Source organism: Pleurodeles waltl, chromosome 7, assembly GCF_031143425.1.
Source record: "Pleurodeles waltl isolate 20211129_DDA chromosome 7, aPleWal1.hap1.20221129, whole genome shotgun sequence".
NCBI classification, from domain to species: domain Eukaryota; kingdom Metazoa; phylum Chordata; class Amphibia; order Caudata; family Salamandridae; genus Pleurodeles; species Pleurodeles waltl.
In genome coordinates, this window is record NC_090446.1 from 87,526,107 (window position 1) to 87,548,109 (window position 22,003).

Genomic DNA, 22,003 nt, shown 5'->3' on the forward strand with positions numbered 1-22,003 from the left:
CGATCAAAAAGCAATAAACCTGGACAATTACTCTGCAGTGGATATATTTGAAAAAGAGAAGGGGTTGGGAAAATCTCTCTAATTCTGCACTAACAAATGAAGAAACATTTTAAAGCTAAGTCACATTTATATGAAAATAATGCTGCTCTACTGTTGATTAAAGAGTCTGTATTATTGAAGACATGAACTGCAAATGAGAGGTAATGTAATTACGACTTGCTGTTAGGCGTAAACCCGGAAGCCCTTTACGGTTTCTATTAATTAAAAACACAGGTCTGGAGACATCCCTTGTAGCGTCCAAATGTAGGATATAAGCAACAGAAGCTTCAAGCTTTAATAAACTCTGAAAGGGCCATTCAAATAAATGTGTTTTTAAAAGTAGAAAACTGTGACGTAAAAATAGTTACAGAATAACTCCTGCAAATTCATTTGAGTTGATCACATATTGGCAACACAGGAGGAGCTCCTAAAGCAACCAAACACTAGTCACAACCTCGCTGCATATTGAGGACTCACAAACAACCAAAAAGAGGTAGAAATTCTGACACAGAAGGACAACAATGGACAAGAACAATATCCCACAGCACAGCCACTGGGAAGGTCGCAAGGAGTTTGAATCAAAGTGGCAAATGACCTACATTGAGAAAGCTACATTGAGCTACCCTGTGCATCTGTAAAAGTACAGCTTTAATTGCAGCACAGCAGGCCAGTGTAAGACACCTGTGCCCAGCTAACTAACTGTAGGAGGGTAGCCCACAGCACTACTCAAGACCTCTGCAAGAACATCTCAAAAGTAGTACCTGAAAAGCAAGAAGGAGATCAACATAAGTAATGAGGCCATGCACCAGGAGAGGGACAAATGTAAGAGGGAAAAAAAGCCCATACAACCTAGCAAATAAAAAGCGAGCAAATAGTGACACAATGATGCTAACCAATGGTAAACAGTGAGGGGGCTTTAAGCCCACTGTAAGCCAACAATAGGAATTTTCGAAAACAGGCTGTCTCGTAGGTGACACCTTAAAAGAATTCTAGGAGAGAATGTGGGCTGGCTGGGCATGTGACCGAAGGAAGCAGTGCACAAGGCAGACTGCATCAAATGAGGGGGAGATAACACAAGCGTGAAAGCAGAAGAGATGAGTGGACACGCACAAAAAGTACGCAACACGTGAGAGAGCAACATGAATTACAGATCAGCACACAAGGGAGAGATCTGGAAACACATGCACACTCAGAGTGCCTAAGCAAAAAGAAAAAGTAGTTCTCTAAAAGTGAGAAGTGGAAGGAATGAAGCCAGCCAATCAGAGAGATAGTAAGAGGCTATTCTCTACGGGGACAAGGAACGATAAGCTCTGATAATGAAAGCCAACTAATAAAAAGCAAGCAAATGGGATGGACAATAAAGCCAACCAATGATTCGCAATGGGAGGGATGTAAGCCCCTGGTAAATTCTTGATATAGTACATAATAGGTATGTTGCTACCACACAGCTTGCACAATCTAAAAATCAAAGATGTTCAAAAGCAATACAAAGTGCTACAAGGGCTGGTACCATAAAAGTCTCATACTCACCTCCTCCCCATCCTCATCATCTTCGTCATCTTCGGATGACGCTCCATAATCATCCATCATATTATCATCACTCCCTTCCAATACATCCTGCTCATTCTCAGGTCCTCCCTCCTCCCCGGAACCTCCATCCTCCTCTTCAGAGCTTCCTTCTTCTTCCTCCTCACTATCCTGTGGCCTCTTCCTCTTAGCTGGCAGCAGCCACTGACCATTCTCGTCTGTGTAGCCACCTACTTTTGGAATTTGTGGTTTCTTCTCTGCTTCTACATAATGAATAAGGACAAAAATACAAAGAGTCAGAATGAACAACACAACATAAATTGTCAGTGGTCTTTCAGAAACCACGGTCTGCCCACGGAAAGAGGCACTATCCATCTGTAATGATTATCTGCAATCCCAAAAAGTAATTCTCAGCCAGTTTCTATAGCTAGACATCTGCATTTACCTGCTTTAGTCGCATTTACCTGGTGTAGGAAGTTGGCTCTGTATGTGCTATTTCAAAGTAAGGAATAGCATGCACAGAGTCCAAGGGTTCCCCTTAGAGGTAAAATAGTGGTAAAAATAGATAATACTAATGCTCTATTTTGTGGTAGTGTGGTCGAGCAGTAGGCTTATCCAAGGAGTAGTGTTAAGCATTTGTTGTACATACACATAGACAATAAATGAGGTACACACACTCAGAGACAAATCCAGCCAATAGGTTTTGGTATAGAAAACTATCTTTTCTTAGTTTATTTTAAGAACCACAGGTTCAAATTTAACATGTAATATCTTGTTTGAAAGGTATTGCAGGTAAGTACATTAGGAACTTTGAATCATTTCAATTGCATGTATACTTTTCAAGTTATTCACAAATAGCTATTTCAAAAGTGGACACTTAGTGCAATTTTCACAGTTCCTGGGGGAGGTAAGTTTTTGTTAGTTTTACCAGGTAAGTAAGACACTTACAGGGTTCAGTTCTTGGTCCAAGGTAGCCCACCGTTGGGGGTTCAGAGCAACCCCAAAGTTACCACACCAGCCGCTCAGGGCCGGTCAGGTGCAGAGTTCAAAGTGGTGCCCAAAACGCATAGGCTCCAATGGAGAGAAAGGGGTGCCCCGGTTCCAGTCTGCCAGCAGGTAAGTACCCGCGTCTTCGGAGGGCAGACCAGGGGGGTTTTGTAGGGCACCGGGGGGGACACAAGCCCACACAGAAATTTCACCCTCAGCGGCGCGGGGGCGGCCGGGTGCAGTGTTAGAACAAGCGTCGGGTTCGCAATGGAAGTCAATGAGAGATCAAGGGATCTCTTCAGCGCTGCAGGCAGGCAAGGGGGGGCTTCCTCGGGGAAACCTCCACTTGGGCAAGGGAGAGGGACTCCTGGGGGTCACGTCTGCAGTGAAAGTCCGGTCCTTCAGGTCCTGGGGGCTGCGGGTGCAGGGTCTTTTCCAGGCGTCGGGACTTAGGTTTCAGAGAGTCGCGGTCAGGGGAAGCCTCGGGATTCCCTCTGCAGGCGGCGCTGTGGGGGCTCAGGGGGGACAGGTTTTGGTACTCACAGTCGTAGAGTAGTCCGGGGGTCCTCCCTGAGGTGTTGGTTCTCCACCAGCCGAGTCGGGGTCGCCGGGTGCAGTGTTGCAAGTCTCACGCTTCTTGCGGGGAGATTGCAGGGTTCTTTGAAGCTGCTCCTTTGGATAAAGTTGCAGTCTTTTTGGAGCAGGTCCGCTGTCCTCGGGAGTTTCTTGTCGTCGTCGAAGCAGGGCAGTCCTCAGAGGATGCAGAGGTCGCTGGTCCCTTTGGAAGGCGTCGCTGGAGCAGAGTTCTTTGGAAGGCAGGAGACAGGCCGGTGAGTTTCTGGAGCCAAGGCAGTTGTTGTCTTCTGGTCTTCCTCTGCAGGGGTTTTCAGCTAGGCAGTCCTTCTTCTTGTTGTTGCAGGAATCTAATTTCGAGGTTCAGGGAGAGCCCTTAAATACTAAATTTAAGGGCGTGTTTAGGTCTGGGGGGTTAGTAGCCAATGGCTACTAGCCCTGAGGGTGGGTACACCCTCTTTGTGCCTCCTCCCAAGGGGAGGGGGTCACATCCCTAATCCTATTGGGGGAATCCTCCATCTGCAAGATGGAGGATTTCTAAAAGTCAGAGTCACCTCAGCTCAGGACACCTTAGGGGCTGTCATGACTGGCCAGTGACTCCTCCTTGTTTTTCTCATTATCTCTCCTGGACTTGCCGCCAAAAGTGGGGGCTGGGTCCAGGAGGCGGGCATCTCCACTAGCTGGAGTGCCCTGGGGCATTGTAACACGAAGCTTGAGCCTTTGAAGCTCACTGCTAGGTGTTACAGTTCCTGCAGGGGGGAGGTGTGAAGCACCTCCACCCAGAGCAGGCTTTGTTTCTGTCCTCAGAGAGCACAAAGGCTCTCACCGCATGAGGTCAGACACTCGTCTCTCAGCAGCAGGCTGGCACAGACCAGTCAGTCCTGCACTGAACAATTGGGTAAAATACAGGGGGTATCTCTAAGATGCCCTCTGTGTGCATTTTTTAATAAATCCAACACTGGCATCAGTGTGGGTTTATTATTCTGAGAAGTTTGATACTAAACTTCCCAGTATTCAGTGTAGCCATTATGGAGCTGTGGAGTTCGTTTTTGACAGACTCCCAGCCCATATACTCTTATGGCTACCCTGCACTTACAATGTCTAAGGTTTTGCTCAGACACTGTAGGGGCATAGTGCTCATGCACATATGCCCTCACCTGTGGTATAGTGCACCCTGCCTTAGGGCTGTAAGGCCTACTAGAGGGGTGACTTACCTATGCCACAGGCAGTGGGAGGTTGGCATGGCACCCTGAGGGGAGTGCCATGTCGACTTAGTCATTTTCTCCCCATCAGCACACACAAGCTGGCAAGCAGTGTGTCTGTGCTGAGTGAGGGGTCCCTAGGGTGGCATAAGACATGCTGCAGCCCTTAGAGACCTTCCCTGGCATCAGGGCCCTTGGTACCAGGGGTACCAGTTACAAGGGACTTACCTAGGTGCCAGGGTTGTGCCAATTGTGGAAACAATGGTACATTTTAGGTGAAAGAACACTGGTGCTGGGGCCTGGTTAGCAGGGTCCCAGCACACTTCTCAGTCAAGTCAGCATCAGTATCAGGCAAAAAGTGGGGGGTAACTGCAACAGGGAGCCATTTCTTTACACCTGGTTTAGTCCAATACAAATTGCACAACACCCAGGTGAAAAAACACTCTTTAAAAAGGGTCACACTTACTCAAGACAAACTTGAAACAAAGTCCATCCTCCAAAGGGAAGAAATATACCTGTTGATCAGCTCAGATACACAGCATATATGATGCACACTGCTGCATTAAGTGATGCCACTGGTCATCTTAATCATCCAAAAGATATGTAAAGTGGCTGGGGTTGTTAGTGAAGAAATGTCATTGCTGGGGGATGTTACAGAAGGGTGCTCTGTAGACTTTGGAAGGGCACAAATTATAGTCAGGAGACTACAAGAGCATCTAGGAAGGGGCCCCACTGCAGATATTTTAAATTTACCCACCCCAAGTAAACATCAATGAGGCTCTGGCAGCATGTGAGCATTGAACACAGAAGGCACAGCGTCCTAGTGTTACTCAGATTTTTGAAGGCTCTACCAAATGTGACTAAATTATTGAACTGGACAAGCCAGCCTGCTTTTCTACACTGACTTTTGTTTGAAAGAAGGTACAGGTGGTGGCAGTCCTCAAGATAAATATGTGAGCACAGCTCATCAGACCCCCTCCCCACCCCAGAAAGCAGCATACAAACAAACCTCACCTGCTTATCACAACTCAGAAGCAGAGAGCCCTTTACTCACCTTTGCTAGTCGGAGTCCGTACTGGGGCTGCCACTTTGTTGTTAGCAGCAGACTTCACCGTTTTGTCCTGCTGCCGCTTCTGAGCGCTGTTGAAGAAGAAAGGCAGCAACATCACTCCAACTGAGCAGACTCGATTTCTGCCACTTGCACACAGACTTATACAGACTGAAAAAGAGCCTTCTGGTCTAACAGAACATGGCGTAAGACTCCAAAACGGGTGAGGGAAAACATAATTGCGATATATTTTAGGGATTACAGGAGGTCCCAGGACACAGTAAAAGAAAATGAATTCCTAGTTGTTCAAAAGATAGTAGAAATAAATGCCTTCAATTAATTGGAAAATATTTCTTCTTCTCCCGAAGCAAGAAGAATGTATTTTAAACTTCAGACCGCAGTTGTGCAATAAGATTGATAAATGATCAAAATGCACCAGAGAGTTCAATCCTTTCCTAGATCAGTTTCAATTAAACCTTAAGCTAAATAGACTTGATTGCTGCCTTCTAGACATGCTTTTCACAGGTATTAGCCTAACTAAACCAGAATGAAATTACTTCAAAAAGGAACATTCTTCCAAGTTTAAGAATGATGAAATAATAAAATGTTTAACACACATGGATGGAGGAAGAATGGGGACAGAGCTCCAAATATACCCAACAAAAAGCAGCGAAATGTCCTTAAAGGCTCTAGCATGAAAGTGCACTTTCTGTGCCTCTTTTGAACACCTATGTTGGTCTCACTGTAGATTTTTGAAAATTATTTTGCAAATGTTGGTTTACTTCCTTGAAGCTCAGTATTTTGTTAGGAAAATAAAAATGTGCCCTATTTTCATTTCAGTGTGCCCAAGTGTACGATTAGCATCTTGTTAAGGTGTCTTTTTGACAAGTACGATACCTATGTCAGGCAGATAAAAGCCTGCATAGAGAAAATCTGTTATTCAAAATGAATAATAATGATAGGGTCAGGTTCCCCTAAATAATAAAATTGATCTTTCGTTCGAAAAAACGCAATAAACCAAATTGATAAGATCCATGTTTTCTTGGATGTTTCAGAAACTATCTTGAAAGTATGGCTGCTTTTAACTATTCCAACATGGGGGGGAGGGGTAGAGGGTTGGTTTCCTATGCTGCCTGGTTTTCACTTCCATCACCTGTCTTTGTTATACATATTAAAACACAGTTACTTTTATTTAGAGTTGATTCAACACCAGCATTAGTCTGCCATTCCCTGAAGAAAACACTAAGTGTGAGATGCTTAAAGAACACACTAAGACAACATTAAAAAAATATTTTGCATACACAAAACTCTTGGAAAATCTTTGCGGACAAACAGCAGAATGCAGGGAAAAGACTCACCGTTTCCTAGCATGACTTGAGAGTCTCTTTGGATCAGAGTCAGCTGGAAAGAACGAAAATATAATAAGATTTACAAAACATCGTTAAGCTAAACAGAGAATCTCTGATCTCTAATTTGAGGTACATTTTAGTCACTATCCCCCTGAGGGGCATCTTGAATGGTGTGTCATCCTAGCCAGATGAGAGCTGCACAGAGAATCCAAATCTAAAGCAAACAGATGTCACAATCTTGGATTACACTTTTGGGACATGGAGAGTTTAGGATTGTAGAAGGTGAGAAAAACTTACACGGTGGTAGGAAATTAGCTAGTTCAGTCTCAGCCCCCTTCTGCTTGCGGGCTTTCCGCCCTGGACCACGTTTCTCCTTCTTGGTGGGGTCTAGTTTACGCCCCATTTTGACAGTGCTATGTGCCTGAAAGAGATATGGACATTCTTGAAGAAGAAAAATTGATCAAGGAAAACAAAAATCATACTTAAGAGGATGAATTAATGAGGATGCTCTAGAGTTTTAAACAAAATTTATAATTTACAAAAATAGGCTCATTAGTCATGGGGTCTATGCGGGTTCTATAAGAAGAGCACATGAGAGCAGGAGGTTAATATGTTAAATGGATCTTTGTGTTTCATTAAGATAAAAGGAAAACTGTGTGAAGTTATGTAGGAAGTTGGCTCTGTATGTGCTATTTCAAAGTAAGGAATAGCATGCACAGAGTCCAAGGGTTCCCCTTAGAGGTAAAATAGTGGTAAAAATAGATAATACTAATGCTCTATTTTGTAGTAGTGTGGTCGAGCAGTAGGCTTATCCAAGGAGTAGTGTTAAGCATTTGTTGTACATACACATAGACAATAAATGAGGTACACACACTCAGAGACAAATCCAGCCAATAGGTTTTTGTATAGAAAAATATATTTTCTTAGTTTATTTTAAGAACCACAGGTTCAAATTCTACATGTAATATCTCATTCGAAAGGTATTGCAGGTAAGTACTTTAGGAACTTCAAATCATCAAAATTGCATGTATACTTTTCAAGTTATTCACAAATAGCTGTTTTAAAAGTGGACACTTAGTGCAATTTTCACAGTTCCTAGGGGAGGTAAGTATTTGTTAGGTTAACCAGGTAAGTAAGACACTTACAGGGCTTAGTTCTTGGTCCAAGGTAGCCCACCGTTGGGGGTTCAGAGCAACCCCAAAGTCACCACACCAGCAGCTCAGGGCCGGTCAGGTGCAGAGTTCAAAGTGGTGCCCAAAACACATAGGCTAGAATGGAGAGAAGGGGGTGCCCCGGTTCCGGTCTGCTTGCAGGTAAGTACCCGCGTCTTCGGAGGGCAGACCAGGGGGGTTTTGTAGGGCACCGGGGGGGACACAAGCCCACACAGAAATTTCACCCTCAGCAGCGCGGGGGCGGCCGGGTGCAGTGTAGAAACAAGCGTCGGGTTTGTAATGGAAGTCAATGGGAGATCTAGGGATCTCTTCAGCGCTGCAGGCAGGCAAGGGGGGGATTCCTCGGGGAAACCTCCACTTGGGCAAGGGAGAGGGACTCCTGGGGGTCACTTCTCCAGTGAAAGTCCGGTCCTTCAGGTCCTGGGGGCTGCGGGTGCAGGGTCTCTCCCAGGCGTCGGGACTTTAGGTTCAAAGAGTCGCGGTCAGGGGAAGCCTCGGGATTCCCTCTGCAGGCGGCGCTGTGGGGGCTCAGGGGGGACAGGTTTTGGTACTCACAGTATCAGAGTAGTCCTGGGGTCCCTCCTGAGGCGTTGGATCGCCACCAGCCGAGTCAGGGTCGCCGGGTGCAGTGTTGCAAGTCTCACGCTTCTTGCGGGGAGCTTGCAGGGTTCTTTAAAGCTGCTGGAAACAAAGTTGCAGCTTTTCTTGGAGCAGGTCCGCTGTCCTCGGGAGTTTCTTGTCTTTTCGAAGCAGGGGCAGTCCTCAGAGGATGTCGAGGTCGCTGGTCCCTTTGGAAGGCGTCGCTGGAGCAGGATCTTTGGAAGGCAGGAGACAGGCCGGTGAGTTTCTGGAGCCAAGGCAGTTGTCGTCTTCTGGTCTTCCGCTGCAGGGGTTTTCAGCTGGGCAGTCCTTCTTCTTGTAGTTGCAGGAATCTAATTTTCTAGGGTTCAGGGTAGCCCTTAAATACTAAATTTAAGGGCGTGTTTAGGTCTGGGGGGTTAGTAGCCAATGGCTACTAGCCCTGAGGGTGGGTACACCCTCTTTGTGCCTCCTCCCAAGGGGAGGGGGTCACAATCCTAACCCTATTGGGGGAATCCTCCATCTGCAAGATGGAGGATTTCTAAAAGTTAGAGTCACTTCAGCTCAGGACACCTTAGGGGCTGTCCTGACTGGCCAGTGACTCCTCCTTGTTTTTCTCATTATTTTCTCCGGCCTTGCCGCCAAAAGTGGGGCCTGGCCGGAGGGGGCGGGCAACTCCACTAGCTGGAGTGTCCTGCTGGGTTGGCACAAAGGAAGTGAGCCTTTGAGGCTCACCGCCAGGTGTGACAATTCCTGCCTGGGGGAGGTGTTAGCATCTCCACCCAGTGCAGGCTTTGTTACTGGCCTCAGAGTGACAAAGGCACTCTCCCCATGGGGCCAGCAACATGTCTCGGTTTGTGGCAGGCTGCTAAAACTAGTCAGCCTACACAGATAGTCGGTTAAGTTTCAGGGGGCACCTCTAAGGTGCCCTCTGGGGTGTATTTTACAATAAAATGTACACTGGCATCAGTGTGCATTTATTGTGCTGAGAAGTTTGATACCAAACTTCCCAGTTTTCAGTGTAGCCATTATGGTGCTGTGGAGTTCGTGTTTGACAGACTCCCAGACCATATACTCTTATGGCTACCCTGCACTTACAATGTCTAAGGTTTTGTTTAGACACTGTAGGGGTACCATGCTCATGCACTGGTACCCTCACCTATGGTATAGTGCACCCTGCCTTAGGGCTGTAAGGCCTGCTAGAGGGGTGTCTTACCTATACTGCATAGGCAGTGAGAGGCTGGCATGGCACCCTGAGGGGAGTGCCATGTCGACTTACTCGTTTTGTCCTCATTAGCACACACAAGCTGGCAAGCAGTGTGTCTGTGCTGAGTGAGAGGTCTCCAGGGTGGCATAAGACATGCTGCAGCCCTTAGAGACCTTCCTTGGCATCAGGGCCCTTGGTACTAGAAGTACCAGTTACAAGGGACTTATCTGGATGCCAGGGTCTGCCAATTGTGGATACAAAAGTACAGGTTAGGGAAAGAACACTGGTGCTGGGGCCTGGTTAGCAGGCCTCAGCACACTTTCAATTGTAAACATAGCATCAGCAAAGGCAAAAAGTCAGGGGGCAACCATGCCAAGGAGGCATTTCCTTACACAACCCCCCCCCAAACGAAAGAGGATGAGACTAACCTTTCCCAAGAGAGTCTTCATTTTCTAAGTGGAAGAACCTGGAAAGGCCATCTGCATTGGCATGGGCAGTCCCAGGTCTGTGTTCCACTATAAAGTCCATTCCCTGTAGGGAGATGGACCACCTCAACAGTTTAGGATTTTCACCTTTCATTTGCATCAGCCATTTGAGAGGTCTGTGGTCAGTTTGAACTAGGAAGTGAGTCCCAAAGAGGTATGGTCTCAGCTTCTTCAGGGACCAAACCACAGCAAAGGCCTCCCTCTCAATGGCACTCCAACGCTGCTCCCTGGGGAGTAACCTCCTGCTAATGAAAGCAACAGGCTGGTCAAGGCCATCATCATTTGTTTGGGACAAAACTGCCCCTATCCCATGTTCAGAGGCATCAGTCTGCACAATGAACTGCTTAGAATAATCTGGAGCTTTTAGAACTGGTGCTGAGCACATTGCTTGTTTCAGGGTGTCAAAGGCCTGTTGGCATTCCACAGTCCAGTTCACTTTCTTGGGCATTTTCTTGGAGGTGAGTTCAGTGAGGGCTGTCACAATGGATCCATATCCCTTCACAAACCTCCTGTAATACCCAGTCAAGCCAAGGAATGCCCTGACTTGAGTCTGGGTTTTTGGAGCTACCCAGTCCAGAATAGTCTGGATCTTGGGTTGGAGTGGCTGAACTTGGCCTCCACCTACAAGGTGGCTGTAGGAAGTTGGCTCTGTATGTGCTATTTCAAAGTAAGGAATAGCATGCACAGAGTCCAAGGGTTCCCCTTAGAGGTAAAATAGTGGTAAAAATAGATAATACTAATGCTCTATTTTGTGGTAGTGTGGTCGAGCAGTAGGCTTATCCAAGGAGTAGTGTTAAGCATTTGTTGTACATACACATAGACAATAAATGAGGTACACACACTCAGAGACAAATCCAGCCAATAGGTTTTTATATAGAAAAATATCTTTTCTTAGTTTATTTTAAGAACCACAGGTTCAAATTCTACATGTAATAGCTCATTCGAAAGGTATTGCAGGTAAGTACTTTAGGAACTTCAAATCATCAAAATTGCATGTATACTTTTCAAGTTATTGACAAATAGCTGTTTTAAAAGTGGACACTTAGTGCAATTTTCACAGTTCCTAGGGGAGGTAAGTATTTGTTAGTTTTACCAGGTAAGTAAGACACTTACAGGGTTCAGTTCTTGGTCCAAGATAGCCCACCGTTGGGGGTTCAGAGCAACCCCAAAGTCACCACACCAGCAGCTCAGGGCCGGTCAGGTGCAGAGTTCAAAGTGGTGCCCGAAACACATAGGCTAGAATGGAGAGAAGGGGGTGCCCCGGTTCCGGTCTGCTTGCAGGTAAGTACCCGCGTCTTCGGAGGGCAGACCAGGGGGGTTTTGTAGGGCACCGGGGGGGACACAAGTCCACACAGAAATTTCACCCTCAGCGGCGCGGGGGCGGCCGGGTGCAGTGTAGAAACAGGCGTCGGGTTCGCAATGTTAGTCTATGAGAGATCTCGGGATCTCTTCAGCGCTGCAGGCAGGCAAGGGGGGGATTCCTCGGGGAAACCTCCTCTTGGGCAAGGGAGAGGGACTCCTGGGGGTCACTTCTCCAGTGAAAGTCCGGTCCTTCAGGTCCTGGGGGCTGCGGGTGCAGGGTCTCTCCCAGGCGTCGGGACTTTAGGTTCAAAGAGTCGCGGTCAGGGGAAGCCTCGGGATTCCCTCTGCAGGCGGCGCTGTGGGGGCTCAGGGGGGACAGGTTTTTGTACTCACAGTCTTAGAGTAGTCCTGGGGTCCCTCCTGAGGTGTTGGATCGCCACCAGCCGAGTCGGGGTCGCCGGGTGCAGTGTTGCAAGTCTCACGCTTCTTGCGGGGAGCTTGCAGGGATCTTTAAAGTTGCTGGAAACAAAGTTGCAGCTTTTCTTGGAGCAGGTCCGCTGTCCTCGGGAGTTTCTTGTCTTTTCGAAGCAGGGGCAGTCCTCAGAGGATGTCGAGGTCGCTGGTCCCTTCGGAAGGCGTCGCTGGAGCAGGATCTTTGGAAGGCAGGAGACAGGCCGGTGAGTTTCTGGAGCCAAGGCAGTTGTCGTCTTCTGGTCTTCCGCTGCAGGGGTTTTCAGCTGGGCAGTCCTTCTTCTTGTTGCAGGAATCTAATTGTCTAGGGTTCAGGGTAGCCCTTAAATACTAAATTTAAGGGCGTGTTTAGGTCTGGAGGGTTAGTAGCCAATGGCTACTAGCCCTGAGGGTGGGTACACCCTCTTTGTGCCTCCTCCCAAGGGGAGGGGGTCACAATCCTAACCCTATTGGGGGAATCCTCCATCTGCAAGATGGAGGATTTCTAAAAGTTAGAGTCACTTCAGCTCAGGACACCTTAGGGGCTGTCCTGACTGGCCAGTGACTCCTCCTTGTTGCTTTCTTTGTTCCCTCCAGCCTTGCCGCCAAAAGTGGGGGCCGTGGCCGGAGGGGGTGGGCAACTCCACTAAGCTGGAGTGCCCTGCTGGGCTGTGACAAAGGGGTGAGCCTTTGAGGCTCACCGCCAGGTGTCACAGCTCCTGCCTGGGGGAGGTGTTAGCATCTCCACCCAGTGCAGGCTTTGTTACTGGCCTCAGAGTGACAAAGGCACTCTCCCCATGGGGCCAGCAACATGTCTCTGGTGTGGCAGGCTGCTGGAACTAGTCAGCCTACACAGACAGTCGGTTAAGTTTCAGGGGGCACCTCTAAGGTGCCCTCTGTGGTGTATTTTACAATAAAATGTACACTGGCATCAGTGTGCATTTATTGTGCTGAGAAGTTTGATACCAAACTTCCCAGTTTTCAGTGTAGCCATTATGGTGCTGTGGAGTTCGTGTAAAACAGACTCCCAGACCATATACTCTTATGGCTACCCTGCACTTACAATGTCTAAGGTTTTGCTTAGACACTGTAGGGGCACAGTGCTCATGCACTGGTACCCTCACCTATGGTATAGTGCACCCTGCCTTAGGGCTGTAAGGCCTGCTAGAGGGGTGTCTTACCTATACTGCATAGGCAGTGAGAGGCTGGCATGGCACCCTGAGGGGAGTGCCATGTCGACTTACTCATTTTGTTCTCACTAGCACACACAGGCTTGTAAGCAGTGTGTCTGTGCTGAGTGAGGGGTCTCTAGGGTGGCATAAGACATGCTGCAGCCCTTAGAGACCTTTCTTGGCATCAGGGCCCTTGGTACTAGAAGTACCAGTTACAAGGGACTTATCTGAATGCCAGGGTGTGCCAATTGTGGATACAATGGTACATTTTAGGTGAAGGAACACTGGTGCTGGGGCCTGGTTAGCAGGGTCCCAGCACACTTCTCAGTCAAGTCAGCATCAGTATCAGGCAAAAAGTGGGGGGTAACTGCAACAGGGAGCCATTTCTTTACACAAGCCCCCCCCAGCCCACAGGCCAGGAGACTCAGCCCAAGCTGGGAGAGTCTTCCTAGTCTGTCAGGCGAGGAAGAGTAGGAGAAATAGGCTGGTTAGTTGCAGGGCCTACTCTGCCTTACATCCTTCTGTTCAGGTCATTCCCTTTGGGGAACTGACCTACTTCCACAGTGATAGGACCTAGTCTGAATTGCCTCTTGTCTGCCTCTTCAATGTCTCCACCCATTCTTTCTATTTTGGTCTTAGAGGTATCCACCTCTGCTAACCTTATCTTGGCCAGGGTTACCCCTAGCTTACCCAGAGAGGTTACCCAGAGCTGGAGTAACCCCACCATGACCAATAGGGTCAGGGGGCCTAACTTGCTATTTGGCATGGGGTCAGACCACCATGCTAAGGATAGTGCAGCCATAAAGGCTAACACCCAGCAGAGGCCACTGACAGCTGTCAGTGCCCAGAACCACACCTTTAGCTCTTCACCTAAAAGGGAAGGGGCTAAGTTACAGGCCTCTTTGGGTTCAGGTTGCCTGTCTGCTGTATTAGAGTGGGGGGTTACCACATCTTGTAGTAAACACCCTTCTTCCACTCTTTCTTCTGTTAGCTGAGGAGCCACCCACTCAGGTTTAACAGTTGCCTGACTAGCCAGGACTTCTTGTGGGTCAGGTTGGACTTTATCAGGGCCATTTTTGGAGTTCTCCCCTACTGGAGCAGAATCTCCTTGGCTTGCTGTAACCTTGGCTAAAGGTTGTCCACCCTTCCTACTCTGTTTTCTTTTCTTCTTCTTCTGGGGCCTGCTTGCATTTACTGCAGAGGCAGGACTTCCAGAATCCTTGGGAGAGGACTGGCACTGGACCAGTTCCTCTCTTGGGCTCTGACTAACCTCTGGGTAGTCATTTCCAAGGAGACAATCAAGGGGGAGGTCTGTACTGACTACTACCCTTCTCCAGCTAAGAGTGCCACCCACTTCTATGGGCACTAAAGCCACAGGCCTCTTAGTGACCCTGTCTAGGCTAACTCTTACCCTGGCAGTCTCACCTGGGATGTACTGGTTTGAGAGCACCAGCCTGTCATGCACAATAGTGTGACTGGCACAAGTGTCTCTCAGGGCAGTGGTTGGGATTCCATTCACCAGTAGGTGGTGGAAGTGTCTGCTTCCCTCTGGAATCTCCAACTCACCTGTTGGGCCCTGTTTCCAGTTGAAGGCTAGGAAGACCTCCTCATCTGAGGAGTCATCTCCCATGGCTACACTGGTTACCCCAGGAATTTTGTTCTGGGGTTTGTTTTTGGGACAAGAAGTGTCCTTGGTGTGGTGCCCAGACTGTTTACAGTTGTGGCACCATGCCTTAGTGGCATCCCAGTTCTTACCCTGGTACCCACCTTTGTTTTGGGTTGTGTCCTGGGGCCCACCCACCTGTTCTGGTTTTTGGGGGCCTACAGAGGACTCTTTTTCTTGGTTTCTAGTGTTACCCACTTTCTCCTGGGGAGTTTTTGTAACCCCTTTCTTTTGGTCACCCCCAGTGGAAGTTTTGGTTACCCTAGTCTTGACCCAGTGGTCTGCCTTCTTTCCCAATTCTTGGGGAGAAATTGGACCTAGGTCTACCAGATACTGATGCAACTTTTCATTGAAGCAGTTACTTAAAATGTGTTCTTTCATAAACAAATTATAAAGCCCAACATAGTCACACACTTCATTTCCAGTTAACCAACCATCTAGTGTTTTTACTGAGTAGTCTACAAAATCAACCCAGGTCTGGCTCGAGGATTTTTGAGCCCCCCTGAACCTAATTCTATACTCCTCAGTGGAGAATCCAAAGCCCTCAATCAGGGTACCCTTCATGAGGTCATAAGATTCTGCATCTTTTCCAGAGAGTGTGAGGAGTCTATCCCTACACTTTCCAGTGAACATTTCCCAAAGGAGAGCACCCCAGTGAGATCTGTTCACTTTTCTGGTTACACAAGCCCTCTCAAAAGCTGTGAACCATTTGGTGATGTCATCACCAGCTTCATATTTTGTTACAATCCCTTTGGGGATTTTTAGGATGTCAGGAGAATCTCTGACCCTATTTAAGTTGCTGCCACCATCGATGGGACCTAGGCCCATCTCTTTTCTTTCCCTTTCTATGGCTAGGAGCTGCTTTTCCAAAGCCAATCTTTTGACCATCCTGGCTAACAGGGGGTCATCTTCACTGGAGTTATCCTCAGTGATTTCAGAGGTGTTGGTCTCTCCTGTGAGGGAACCAGCATCTCTGACTATTATTTTTGGAGTCAGGGTTTGAGGGACCCTGTTCTCCCTAGATAGGATTGGTAGGGGGGAATTGTCCTCCAAGTCACTATCCTCTTCCTCTGAGTTGCCACCCTCAGAGGGGTTGGCCTTTTCAAACTCTGCCAAAAGCTCCTGGAGCTGTATTTTGGTAGGTTTGGGGCCCATTGTTATTTTCTTTATTTTACAGAGTGACCTTAGCTCCCTCATCTTAAGATGGAGGTAAGGTGTGGTGTCGAGTTCCACCACAGTCACATCTGTGCTAGACATTTTGCTTCTAAAAGTTGGAATACTTTTTAAGAATCTACAACTGGTTCTAGAATCTAATTCAAACTTTTACAAACTTTTAAACTCTAAAAGAAATGCTAAACAGGGACTTAACACACAAGGCCCTAGCAGGACTTTTAAGAATTTAGAAAACTTTTCAAATTGCAAAAATCAATTTCTAATGACAATTTTGGAATTTGTCGTGTGATCAGGTATTGGCTGAGTAGTCCAGCAAATGCAAAGTCTTGTACCCCACCGCTGATCCACCAATGTAGGAAGTTGGCTCTGTATGTGCTATTTCAAAGTAAGGAATAGCATGCACAGAGTCCAAGGGTTCCCCTTAGAGGTAAAATAGTGGTAAAAATAGATAATACTAATGCTCTATTTTGTGGTAGTGTGGTCGAGCAGTAGGCTTATCCAAGGAGTAGTGTTAAGCATTTGTTGTACATACACATAGACAATAAATGAGGTACACACACTCAGAGACAAATCCAGCCAATAGGTTTTTATATAGAAAAATATCTTTTCTTAGTTTATTTTAAGAACCACAGGTTCAAATTCTACATGTAATAGCTCATTCGAAAGGTATTGCAGGTAAGTACTTTAGGAACTTCAAATCATCAAAATTGCATGTATACTTTTCAAGTTATTGACAAATAGCTGTTTTAAAAGTGGACACTTAGTGCAATTTTCACAGTTCCTAGGGGAGGTAAGTATTTGTTAGTTTTACCAGGTAAGTAAGACACTTACAGGGTTCAGTTCTTGGTCCAAGATAGCCCACCGTTGGGGGTTCAGAGCAACCCCAAAGTCACCACACCAGCAGCTCAGGGCCGGTCAGGTGCAGAGTTCAAAGTGGTGCCCGAAACACATAGGCTAGAATGGAGAGAAGGGGGTGCCCCGGTTCCGGTCTGCTTGCAGGTAAGTACCCGCGTCTTCGGAGGGCAGACCAGGGGGGTTTTGTAGGGCACCGGGGGGGACACAAGTCCACACAGAAATTTCACCCTCAGCGGCGCGGGGGCGGCCGGGTGCAGTGTAGAAACAGGCGTCGGGTTCGCAATGTTAGTCTATGAGAGATCTCGGGATCTCTTCAGCGCTGCAGGCAGGCAAGGGGGGGATTCCTCGGGGAAACCTCCTCTTGGGCAAGGGAGAGGGACTCCTGGGGGTCACTTCTCCAGTGAAAGTCCGGTCCTTCAGGTCCTGGGGGCTGCGGGTGCAGGGTCTCTCCCAGGCGTCGGGACTTTAGGTTCAAAGAGTCGCGGTCAGGGGAAGCCTCGGGATTCCCTCTGCAGGCGGCGCTGTGGGGGCTCAGGGGGGACAGGTTTTTGTACTCACAGTCTTAGAGTAGTCCTGGGGTCCCTCCTGAGGTGTTGGATCGCCACCAGCCGAGTCGGGGTCGCCGGGTGCAGTGTTGCAAGTCTCACGCTTCTTGCGGGGAGCTTGCAGGGATCTTTAAAGTTGCTGGAAACAAAGTTGCAGCTTTTCTTGGAGCAGGTCCGCTGTCCTCGGGAGTTTCTTGTCTTTTCGAAGCAGGGGCAGTCCTCAGAGGATGTCGAGGTCGCTGGTCCCTTCGGAAGGCGTCGCTGGAGCAGGATCTTTGGAAGGCAGGAGACAGGCCGGTGAGTTTCTGGAGCCAAGGCAGTTGTCGTCTTCTGGTCTTCCGCTGCAGGGGTTTTCAGCTGGGCAGTCCTTCTTCTTGTTGCAGGAATCTAATTGTCTAGGGTTCAGGGTAGCCCTTAAATACTAAATTTAAGGGCGTGTTTAGGTCTGGAGGGTTAGTAGCCAATGGCTACTAGCCCTGAGGGTGGGTACACCCTCTTTGTGCCTCCTCCCAAGGGGAGGGGGTCACAATCCTAACCCTATTGGGGGAATCCTCCATCTGCAAGATGGAGGATTTCTAAAAGTTAGAGTCACTTCAGCTCAGGACACCTTAGGGGCTGTCCTGACTGGCCAGTGACTCCTCCTTGTTGCTTTCTTTGTTCCCTCCAGCCTTGCCGCCAAAAGTGGGGGCCGTGGCCGGAGGGGGTGGGCAACTCCACTAAGCTGGAGTGCCCTGCTGGGCTGTGACAAAGGGGTGAGCCTTTGAGGCTCACCGCCAGGTGTCACAGCTCCTGCCTGGGGGAGGTGTTAGCATCTCCACCCAGTGCAGGCTTTGTTACTGGCCTCAGAGTGACAAAGGCACTCTCCCCATGGGGCCAGCAACATGTCTCTGGTGTGGCAGGCTGCTGGAACTAGTCAGCCTACACAGACAGTCGGTTAAGTTTCAGGGGGCACCTCTAAGGTGCCCTCTGTGGTGTATTTTACAATAAAATGTACACTGGCATCAGTGTGCATTTATTGTGCTGAGAAGTTTGATACCAAACTTCCCAGTTTTCAGTGTAGCCATTATGGTGCTGTGGAGTTCGTGTAAAACAGACTCCCAGACCATATACTCTTATGGCTACCCTGCACTTACAATGTCTAAGGTTTTGCTTAGACACTGTAGGGGCACAGTGCTCATGCACTGGTACCCTCACCTATGGTATAGTGCACCCTGCCTTAGGGCTGTAAGGCCTGCTAGAGGGGTGTCTTACCTATACTGCATAGGCAGTGAGAGGCTGGCATGGCACCCTGAGGGGAGTGCCATGTCGACTTACTCATTTTGTTCTCACTAGCACACACAGGCTTGTAAGCAGTGTGTCTGTGCTGAGTGAGGGGTCTCTAGGGTGGCATAAGACATGCTGCAGCCCTTAGAGACCTTTCTTGGCATCAGGGCCCTTGGTACTAGAAGTACCAGTTACAAGGGACTTATCTGAATGCCAGGGTGTGCCAATTGTGGATACAATGGTACATTTTAGGTGAAGGAACACTGGTGCTGGGGCCTGGTTAGCAGGGTCCCAGCACACTTCTCAGTCAAGTCAGCATCAGTATCAGGCAAAAAGTGGGGGGTAACTGCAACAGGGAGCCATTTCTTTACAGTGGCCCAAGTAAACCACAGTTCCCTGCCCTATCTGGCATTTGGATGCCTTGATAGAGAGGCCTGCAGATTGCAGAGCCTTCAAAACCTTCTTCAGGTGGACCAGGTGATCCTGCCAGGTGGAGCTAAAGACAGCAATATCATCAAGATAAGCTGTGCTAAAGGACTCCAAGCCAGCAAGGACTTGATTCACCAACCTTTGGAAGGTGGCAGGGGCATTCTTTAAACCAAAGGGCATAACAGTAAACTGATAATGCCCATCAGGTGTGGAGAATGCTGTCTTTTCTTTGGCTCCAGGTGCCATTTTTATTTGCCAGTACCCTGCTGTCAAGTCAAAGGTACTTAGAAATTTGGCAGCACCTAATTTATCAATGAGCTCATCAGCTCTTGGAATTGGATGGGCATCTGTTTTGGTGACAGAATTGAGCCCTCTGTAGTCCACACAAAACCTCATCTCTTTCTTTCCATCTTTGGTGTGAGGTTTGGGGACTAAGACCACTGGGCTAGCCCAGGGGCTGTCAGAGCGCTCAATTACTCCCAATTCCAGCATCTTGTGGACTTCCACCTTGATGCTTTCTTTAACATGGTCAGATTGTCTAAAGATTTTGTTCTTGACAGGCATGCTGTCTCCTGTGTCCACATCATGGGTACACAGGTGTGTCTGACCAGGGGTTAAGGAGAAGAGTTCAGGAAACTGTTGTAGGACTCTCCTACAATCAGCTTGCTGTTGGCCAGAGAGGGTGTCTGAGTAGATCACTCCATCTACTGTACCATCTTTTGGGTCTGATGACAGAAGATCAGGGAGAGGTTCACTCTCTGCCTCCTGATCCTCATCTGTTACCATCAACAGATTGACATCAGCCCTGTCGTGGAAGAGCTTAAGGCGGTTTACATGGATCACCCTCTTGGGGCTCCTGCTTGTGCCCAGGTCCACCAAGTAGGTGACCTGACTCTTCCTCTCTAGTACTGGGTAAGGGCCACTCCATTTGTCCTGGAGTGCCCTGGGAGCCACAGGGTCCAGAACCCAGACTTTCTGCCCTGGTTGGAACTCAACCAGTGCAGCCTTTTGGTCATACCAAAACTTCTGGAGCTGTTGGCTGGCCTCAAGGTTTTTGGTTGCCTTTTCCATGTACTCTGCCATTCCAGAGCGAAGGCCAAGTACATAGTCCACTATGTCCTGTTTAGGCTCATGGAGAGGTCTCTCCCAGCCTTCTTTAACAAGGGCTAGTGGTCCTCTTACAGGATGACCAAACAGAAGTTCAAAGGGTGAGAATCCTACTCCCTTCTGTGGTACCTCTCTGTAAGCGAAAAGCAGGCATGGCAAGAGGACATCCCATCTCCTTTTGAGTTTTTCTGGGAGCCCCATGATCATGCCCTTTAATGTCTTGTTGAATCTCTCAACTAAGCCATTAGTTTGTGGATGGTATGGTGTAGTGAATTTATAAGTCACCCCACACTCATTCCACATGTGCTTTAGGTATGCTGACATGAAGTTGGTACCTCTGTCAGACACCACCTCCTTAGGGAAACCCACTCTGGTAAAGATACCAATGAGGGCCTTGGCTACTGCAGGGGCAGTAGTCGACCTAAGGGGAATAGCTTCAGGATACCTGGTAGCATGATCCACTACTACCAGGATATACATATTTCCTGAGGCTGTGGGAGGTTCCAGTGGACCAACTATGTCCACACCCACTCTTTCAAAGGGAACCCCCACCACTGGAAGTGGAATGAGGGGGGCCTTTGGATGTCCACCTGTCTTACCACTGGCTTGACAGGTGGGGCAGGAGAGGCAAAACTCCTTAACCATGTTGGACATATTGGGCCAGTAGAAGTGGTTGACTAACCTCTCCCACGTCTTGGTTTGTCCCAAATGTCCAGCAAGGGGAATGTCATGGGCCAATGTTAGGATGAACTCTCTGAACAGCTGAGGCACTACCACTCTCCTAGTGGCACCAGGTTTGGGGTCTCTGGCCTCAGTGTACAGGAGTCCATCTTCCCAATAGACCCTATGCGTTCCATTTTTCTTGCCTTTGGACTCTTCAGCAGCTTGCTGCCTAAGGCCTTCAAGAGAGGGACAGGTTTCTTGTCCCTTACACAGCTCCTCCCTTGAGGGTCCCCCTGGGCCTAAGAGCTCAACCTGGTAAGGTTCAAGCTCCCAAGGCTCAGTTCCCTCAGAGGGCAGAACTTCTTCCTGAGAAGAGAGGTTCCCTTTCTTTTGCTGTGTTGCAGTTGGTTTCCCAACTGACTTTCCTGTTCTCTTGGTAGGCTGGGCCATTCTTCCAGACTCCAGCTCTACTTGTTCACCCTGTGCCTTGCACTGTGCTCTTGTTTTCACACACACCAGTTCAGGGATACCCAGCATTGCTGCATGGGTTTTTAGTTCTACCTCAGCCCATGCTGAGGACTCCAGGTCATTTCCAAGCAGACAGTCCACTGGGATATTTGAGGAGACCACCACCTGTTTCAGGCCATTGACCCCTCCCCATTCTAAAGTAACCATTGCCATGGGATGTACTTTTCTCTGATTGTCAGCGTTGGTGACTGTGTAAGTTTTTCCAGTCAGGTATTGGCCAGGGGAAACCAGTTTCTCTGTCACCATGGTGACACTGGCACCTGTATCCCTCAGGCCCTCTATTCTAGTCCCATTAATTAAGAGTTGCTGTCTGTATTTTTGCATGTTAGGCGGCCAGACAGCTAGTGTGGCTAAATCCACCCCACCCTCAGAAACTAGAGTAGCTTCAGTGTGGACCCTGATTTGCTCTGGGCACACTGTTGATCCCACTTGGAGACTAGCCATACCAGTGTTACCTGGATGGGAGTTTGGAGTGGAACCTTTCTTGGGACAGGCCTTGTCTCCAGTTTGGTGTCCATGCTGTTTACAGCTATGACACCAGGCCTTTTTGGGATCAAAGTTTTTACCATTGTACCCATTGTTTTGTGAAGAGGCTCTGGGCCCACCCTCCTCTGCAGGTTTTTGGGGGCCTGTAGAAGACTCTTTACTATTTTTAGTTTTGGTTGTCTCATCACTCTTCCCCTGG

At 48.3% G+C, this 22,003-nt stretch overlaps 1 protein-coding gene across 2 annotated transcripts in view; it reads right to left on the bottom strand.

Annotated features, from left to right (window-relative positions):
• NOP2 (NOP2 nucleolar protein) overlaps window positions 1–22,003 on the bottom strand; it is a 318,038-nt gene that overhangs the window by 262,989 nt on the left and 33,046 nt on the right. For both annotated transcript variants that reach the window (XM_069243103.1, XM_069243104.1), the window contains exons 2-5: window positions 7,023–7,146; window positions 6,735–6,777; window positions 5,383–5,468; window positions 1,570–1,829 (exon numbers count right to left, since the gene is read on the bottom strand). In XM_069243103.1, coding sequence (XP_069099204.1) covers window positions 1,570–1,829; window positions 5,383–5,468; window positions 6,735–6,777; window positions 7,023–7,128 — 495 coding nt within the window. In that variant the 5' untranslated portion in view covers window positions 7,129–7,146. The remainder of the gene's footprint in view (window positions 1–1,569; window positions 1,830–5,382; window positions 5,469–6,734; window positions 6,778–7,022; window positions 7,147–22,003) is intronic.